Source organism: Babylonia areolata, chromosome 30 (assembly GCF_041734735.1).
Source record: "Babylonia areolata isolate BAREFJ2019XMU chromosome 30, ASM4173473v1, whole genome shotgun sequence".
In the NCBI taxonomy this organism is placed as follows: Eukaryota; Metazoa; Mollusca; class Gastropoda; order Neogastropoda; family Buccinidae; genus Babylonia; species Babylonia areolata.
The window spans coordinates 15,303,684-15,311,183 of record NC_134905.1 but is presented as its reverse complement, the minus strand read 5'-3'; the positions used below and the strand labels follow the sequence as shown (position 1 = coordinate 15,311,183).

Genomic DNA, 7,500 nt, shown 5'->3' with positions numbered 1-7,500 from the left:
GGAGGAGAAGGAGGAGGAGAAGGAGGAGGAGAATAAGAAGAAGGAGGAGAATAAGAAGGAGGAGGAGGAGAATAAGAAGGAGGAGGAGAAGAAAGAGGAGGACGAGAATAAGAAGATGGAGGAGAATAAGAAGAAGGAGGAGAAGAAGAAGGAGGAGGAGAAGAAGAAGGAGGAGCGGGAGGAGAAGAAGAAGAAGGAGGAGAATAAGAAGAAGGAGGAGAAGAAGGAGGAGGACGAGAATAAGAAGAAGGAGGAGCATAAGAAGAAGGAGGAGGAGAAGAAGGAGGAGGAGGAGGAGAATAAGAAGAAGGAGGAGGAGAAGAAGGAGGAGGACGAGAATAAGAAGGAGGAGAAAAAGGAGGAGGAGGAGAAGACGAAGGAGGAGAAGAAGGAGGAGGAGAATAAGAAGAAGGAGGAAGAGAATAAGAAGAAGGAGGAGGAGGAGAAGAAGAAGGAGGAGGAAGAGAAGAAGGAGGAGGAGGAGGAGAAGAAGGAGGAGGAGGAAGAGGAGAAGGAGAAGGAGGAGGAGGAGGGGGAGGAGAAGAAGAAGAAGATGGAGGAGGAGGAAGAGGAGGAGGAGAAGAAGAAGTAGAAGGAGGAGGAGGAGAAAGAGGACGAGAAGGAGGAGGAGAAGAAGAAGGAGGAGGAGAAGAAGGAGGAAGAGAAGAAGAAGAAGCAGAAGAAGAAGGAGGAGGAAAAGGAGGAATAGGAGGAAGAGGGAGAAGAAGCAGGAGGACGAGGAGGAGGAGTACGAGAAGAAGGGGGAGGAGGAGAAGAAGAAGAAGAAGGGGGAGGAGGAGAAGAAGAAGAAGGGGGAGGAGGAGGATGAGAAGAAGAAGGAGGACGAGGAAGAGGAGAAGAAGAAGAAGTAGAAGAAGGAAGATGAGAAGAAGATGATGAAAAAGAAAAAAGAAGAAGGAGGAAGAGGAGGAAAAGAAGAAGGAGGAGGAGGAGGAGAAGGAGGAAAAGAAGAAGCAGGGGGAGGAGGAGAAGATGAAGAAGAAGGAGGAGGTGAACGAGGAGGAGAAGGGGAATAAAAAGAAGGAGGAGGAGGAGAAGAAAAAGGAGGAGGGGGAGGAGAAGAAGAAGGAGGAGGAGGAGAATAAGAAGAAGAAGGAGGAGGAGAAGAAGGAGGAGGAGGAGGAGAATAAGAAGAAGGAGGAGGAAGAGAATAAGAAGGAGGAGGAGAAGAAGAAGGAGGAGGAGGAGGACGAGTAGGAGGAAGAGGAGGAGGAGAAGAAGAAGGAGGAGGGGGAGGAGAAGAAGAAGAAGATGGAGGAGGAGGAAGAGGAGGAGGAGAAGAAGAAGTAGAAGGAGGAGGAGGAGGAGAAAGAGGACGAGAAGGAGGAGGAGAAGAAGAAGGAGGAGGATGAAAAGGAGGAGGAAGAGGGAGAAGAAGCAGGAGGACGAGAAGAAGAAGAAGGAGGAGGAGGAGGAGAAGAAGAAGGGGGAGGAAGAGAAGAAGAAGAAGGAGAAGAAGAAGAAGGGGGAGGAGGAGGAGAAGAAGAAGGAGGACGAGGAGGAGGAGAAGAAGAAGTAGAAGAAGGAGGATGAGAAGAAGATGATGAAAAAGAAAAAGAAGGAGGAAGAGGAGGAAAAGAAGAAGAAGGAGGAGGAGGAGAAGGAAGAAGAAGAAGGAGGAGGAAGAAGAAGAAGAAGGAGAAGAAGAAGGAGGAGGAGGAGAAGAAGAAGAAGAAGAAGAAGAACAACAACAACAACAACAACAACAACTCCTTCAGAAATAAATCTCTTCTGTTATTCTTTCTTTTTTTCGTCTTTTTTTCTTTTCATTTCTTTTCTTTCTTTCTTTCTTTTCATTTCCTTTTTTTTTCTTTTTTTTTTGTTACGGGCGTTAGTCGCATTCTACACACATACCACCTCAGTTTATCATCTCCTCTGAATGGCTAGCGTACAGACCACCACTCAAGGTCTTGTGGAGTGGTGGCAGTGGAGAGTGGGGGTGGAGTGGGTGGGCCTGGGAGGGGAAAAATTCTGGCGAATGTGGATGGGATTCGATCCTGGTACACTCAGATTCCCTCACGCCGGCTTTCGGCCTAGGCGGACGTGTTACCAACTAGGCTTCCACTCCACTCAGCCTTGTCTTGAATGAATGATGTAGATAGTAGATAGCAACATCGTCATCGTCATCCTCCTCCTCCATCATCAGCAATATAAACATATCGCCTATACTTATGTAGCGCCTATTCTTGGTCAGAGACCAAGCTCTAAGCGCTTTACAAACTCGGGAGTCATTTGCACAACAGGCTGCCTACCTGGGTAGAGCCGACTGACGGCTGCCACTGGGCGCTCATCATTCGTTTCCTGTGTCATTTAATCACATTTCAGGCACGCACACACACTCTCTCTCTCTCTCTCTCTCTCTCTCTCTCTCTCTCTCTCTCTCTCTCTCTCTCTGACGGACATGCAACATTTTATGTGTATGACCGTTTCGTTTATTTACCCCGCCATGTAGGCAGCTGTACACAGTTTTCGGGGATGTGCATGCTGGGAATGTTCTTTTTTTTCCATAACCCACCGAACGCTGACATGGATTACAGGATCTTCAAAGCGTGTATTATATCTTCTGCGTGCGTATACACACGAAGGGGGTTCACGCACTTGCAGGTCTATACATATGTTGACCCTGGAGATTGGAAAAATCTCCACCCTTTACCCACCAGGCGCCGTTATCGAGAGTCGAACCCGGGACCCTCAGATTGAAAGTCCAACGCTTTAACCACTCGGCTTTTGCGCCCGTCCTGAGGCCTCACCAGCCGTCAGGTACTCCATAGAAGAGAACCTCCTCCGGGTCCTTGTTGCCCATCACCAGCGAAGTCACCGTGCCGACGTGGACGAACAGGTTAGGCTCGATGCCGTAGCCCGGGAGACCCGTGTGGTCGAGGAACTGCGCCAGGCACAGGTCCACGTGCTGCTGAGGTCCGCAGCGGGCCAGCCAGGCGAGGAGGGACGGGACGACGCCACTGGGGTACAGCACGGCAGGAGTGCAGCACCGGGGGGAGCTCCGAAGTCGGTAGAAGGACTCGGACACTCGACGAAGCTCGTTCAGATTCTGCCGTCCCACCAGAAGACACGCTACCGCGCTCAACACAGCTATGTACAGGAAGCCCCCACCACGTTGGGAATACCACCTCCTCCTTCGTCCGCCAGCCACAACAACACGCGCTCCTCGAAAACAACACGCGACCAGTGGCGATAACACTGCTGACATACACACAAGGTCTAAAACAGGGATGAGTTCGAAGGCGAACCCTTGCCAGTATAACGGAAAGTACAGTTTCAGATAGACAAAACCGGGAGAACAGTTGGAAGGATCGTGAGAAGATTCCCTCCAATCCATCGCGGGGTGTTCTTGTCGGCCCACGGCTCCAGAGCACGGGTCTACTAGAAAGGCTGCGTTTGTGTAGTTCCTGTTCGAAGAGAGAAAGTCACGGCCGAGTCTGTCACTTGGTCTGTGAGGCTTCCCGTGAGCCGAGAGTCTGTCCAGGGCATGCTGCACCACTGAAGGCATGTCAGGCAAGGCTACAGCATCGTCCTCCACCACCAACACGTGCTCTGGACGGACGAGAAGGAGTGCTGACTGCAAACAGAACATGTAATCCACCCGCTCCTTGTCGAACACGTTCTCATGGACCAGCGTGTGGTAGGACACGTTTTCCATCATCATCATCACCCCGGGGATTTTCATGCCGGACGAAGAAAAGCTGGGGAAATGTGAGGAGGAGGAGGAATTATCATTCGTTCCGTACCGTTTGATCACAGGGATGTACTTCTCCAGAAAGACAGCGTCTGTGTGACTCTCAGGCTTAGCGTCAACGTTGCAAACGAAGAGAAAACTGTCCTCGAAAAGGTCGCCGTGTCTTCGCTGACGCGAAAGGGAGTGCAAAGCGGCAGCACTCTGTATTACGTATCCCAAGCTGTGAGAGTAGCGTCTCCTGACGGTGATGATGGCGATGGCCAGTTTCACTCGCTTCTTCCGGAAACCACTTCCGCTTTGTGAAGGAGCGTGACGAGTGCTTCTCTTTGTTCTCTTCTGTCTTTGGTGAACAGATTTCCTGTTTGTTCTCTTCTGTCTTTGGAGAACAGATTTCCTGTTTTTCTTCTGTGCAGACGAAGCATGCTGCCGGGAACCAAGGGCGCTGGGAGGGAACCCTGTTGACGTCGGGGTGGCTTGATTCCTTGTGGTAAAAGAAGCACCTCTGTTTTGAAGCTTTCTCCCGTCACTTGTGGTGAAGACGCCGCTTCCCTGCTTCCCCTTCAGAAAACCACCGCCGCCTTTGTCGTGTTTCTGGAGACCGTGTCTGACTGAACGTCTTCTCAGAGAGCTGCCGTTTGGCGCTCTCTTCATGCTAGTTTGCACAGAAGTTTCTGGATGAGAAAAGTTTCCATTTAGTGCTCTCTTCATGCTAGTTTGGACAGAAGTTTCTGGATGAGAAAAGCTTCCATTTAGTGCACTCTTCATGCCAGTTTGGACAGAAGTTTCTGGATGAGAAAAGCTTCCATTTAGTGCTTTCTTCATGCTAGTTTGGACAGAAGTTTCTGGACGAGAAAAGTTTCCATTTAGTGCTTTCTTCATGCTAGTTTGGACAGAAGTTTCTGGATGAGAAAAGCTTCCATTTAGTGCACTCTTCATGCTAGTTTGGACAGGGGTTTTTGGGTGAGAAGATCTGCCGCTTAGTCCTCTCACCATACTAGTTCGAACAGAAGTTTCTCGATTTCCTCTCAAAGGCCTACCCAGGTATTTCCTCCCACCATCTCTGCTGCTGATGACTACGTTCTCTTCCACGCCCTGTGCCGTGGGACCCGCGGCGCCGCTGTCTCTTCCGGAATGGGTCCGGTTCCGGTGGGCCAGCCGAGAGAAGTACTGCCGCGCCGTGTGCGTTCTGAGCTGGTTGAGGTCGTCTGCCTTCTGGCGAAGGGAGCAGCTGCAGTGGACCCAGCTGTGGACCGGAGAGTAAGGGGTGTGGGCCAGGACAAGGAGAACGGCGCCGAGGGTCAGGGTCAGGGTCAGGGTCAGGGTCAAGGCCTTCTTCTGTCTTTGACAAGTCATGGTCATCAGCTGGATGCGTAGCTGAAGCAGTGTTCTCACCACGGTTGGTTGCATTCTGAGAGCGAAATGGCGTGTCCGGGTCTGTGGAAAAAAAAACACACCAAAAGATACACCAAAAAACAACAACAACAACAACAACAAAAACCCTCAACACACACACACACACATACGCACACACACACACACACACACACACACACACACACACACACACACACACACACACACACACACACAGAAAGAGAGAGAGAATACACACACAAAGTTCCAATCTTAATCTGTAGCCTATATCAATAAGAAGAAAAGAAGACAAAAACAGAGGCGGTGAGTCAATCACATAGATAATTATATGTTGTATTTAAATGAACCAACTTGAGAAGAAATGTGGGAAAGTACCTGCGAGAAGTTCATCATAATCATAATGTATGCTTAGCCTTACCCTCACACTGGAATCAATGTAGTTCAAATCGATTTCAGAGATAAATATATGTACAGTTTCAAAATATCAGCATATCTATATGAAACTGAACATAGGAATGACCATTCAGAAGAATATTAAATTTGAAAACATTCATTGGGATGATTAAGTTGAACATCGGAATTACCATTCATATGCAGAAGAATATGAAATTCGAAAACATTAATTGGGAAGATTAAGTTGAACATCGAAATGACCACTGATTCAGAAGAATACAAAACTCGAAAACATTCATAATGAAGATTAAGTTGAATATCGAGGTTACCATTCAGAAGAATACGAAATTCGAAAACATTCATAGGGATGATTAAGTTCAAGATCGGAATTACCATTCAGAGGAACATGAAAATAATAACAATAATAATAAAACATTCATAGGGAAGATTAAGTTGAACATAGGAATTACCATTCACAAGAATATAAATTCGAAAACATTCATAGGGAAAATTAAGTTGAACATCGAAATTACCATTCAGAAGAATATAAAATTCGAAAACATTCATAGGGATAATCAAGCTGAACATTGAAATTACCACTGATTCAGAAGAATTAGAAATTCGAAAACATTCATAGGGAAAGTAAAGTTGAACATCGAAATTACCATTCAGAAAAAAACCCAAAAAAACAAACAAACAAAAAAAACGAAAACATTCATAGGGAAGATTAAATTGAACATCGAAATTACCATTCAGAAGAATATAAGATTCGAAAACATTCATAGGGATAATCAAGCTGAACATTGAAATTACCACTGATTCAGAAGAATAAGAAATTCGAAAACATTCATAGGGAAGATTAAGTTGAACATCGAAATTACCATTCAGAAGAATATATATATATATATATATATATATATATATATATATATATATATATATATATATATATATATCGAAAACATTCATAGGGAAGATTAAGTTGAACATCGAAATTACCATTCAGAAGAATATAAAATTCGAAAACATTCATAGGGATAATCAAGCTGAACATTGAAATTACCACTGATTCAGAAGAATAAAAAATTCGAAAACATTCATCGGGAAGATTAAGTTGAACATCGAAATTATCGTTCAGAAGAATATAAAATTCGAAAACATTCATGGGGATAATCAAGCTGAAAATCGAAATTACAATTCAGAAAAATACGAAATTCAAAAATATTCACAGGGAAGATTAAGTTGAACATCGAAATTACAATTCAGAAGAATAAAGAATTCGAAAACATTCATTGGGAAGATGAAATTGAACATCAAAATTACAATTGAGAAGAATATAAAAATTCGAAAACATTCACAGGGATGATGAAGCTGAACATCGGAATTACCATTCAGAGGAATATGGGGGGAAAAAAAAAAAAAAAAAAAAAAAAAATCATACGGAACATTAAGTTGAACATCGAAATTACAGTTCAGAAGAATGTGAAATTGGAAAACATTCATAGGGAAGATTAAAGTTGAACATCAAACATCGAAATTCAGAAGAATATAAAATTCGAAATAATGGATAATCAATCTGAACATCGAAATAACCATTCAGAAGAATGACGTAACATTCCGAAAACATTCATTGGAATGATTATGTTGAACATCGGAATTGCCATTCAGAAGAATAAATATGAAATTCTAAAACATTCACAGTTAAGATTAAGCTGAACATCAGAATTACCATTCACAAGAATATGACATTCGAAAACATCAACAGGGGAAGATTTAAGCTGGCATACTTACATCACAGAGCCAAAAAAACACCCTGTCTGCTGGAGTTACCCACGTTTACGTTCCAAGTAAGTGAGCGGTACACGTATTGGATTCACGACACGGTCAGTCCAACTGGTTTGCTATAAAGAGTGGTGAACCATGCACACACTGTTAATCGTAATCGCTGTCTTACCATACGTCAGCAGAAGATTAGGCAGCACAGCGTAGCAAGCGTTGGCCCAGTGGTAGAATTAATG

General features: G+C 44.9%; 1 protein-coding gene across 1 annotated transcript; it reads right to left on the bottom strand.

Moving 5' to 3' along the window:
- Positions 1–2,767: 2,767 nt before the first annotated feature.
- On the bottom strand, positions 2,768–5,122 carry LOC143275259 (uncharacterized). The gene is made up of 3 exons (XM_076579235.1): positions 4,753–5,122; positions 3,489–4,386; positions 2,768–3,332 (listed from the first exon to the last, which is right to left on the bottom strand). The coding sequence occupies exons 1-3, from the start codon at positions 5,120–5,122 to the stop codon at positions 2,768–2,770; spliced, it is 1,833 nt and encodes a 610-aa protein (XP_076435350.1).
- Positions 5,123–7,500: the final 2,378 nt, after the last annotated feature.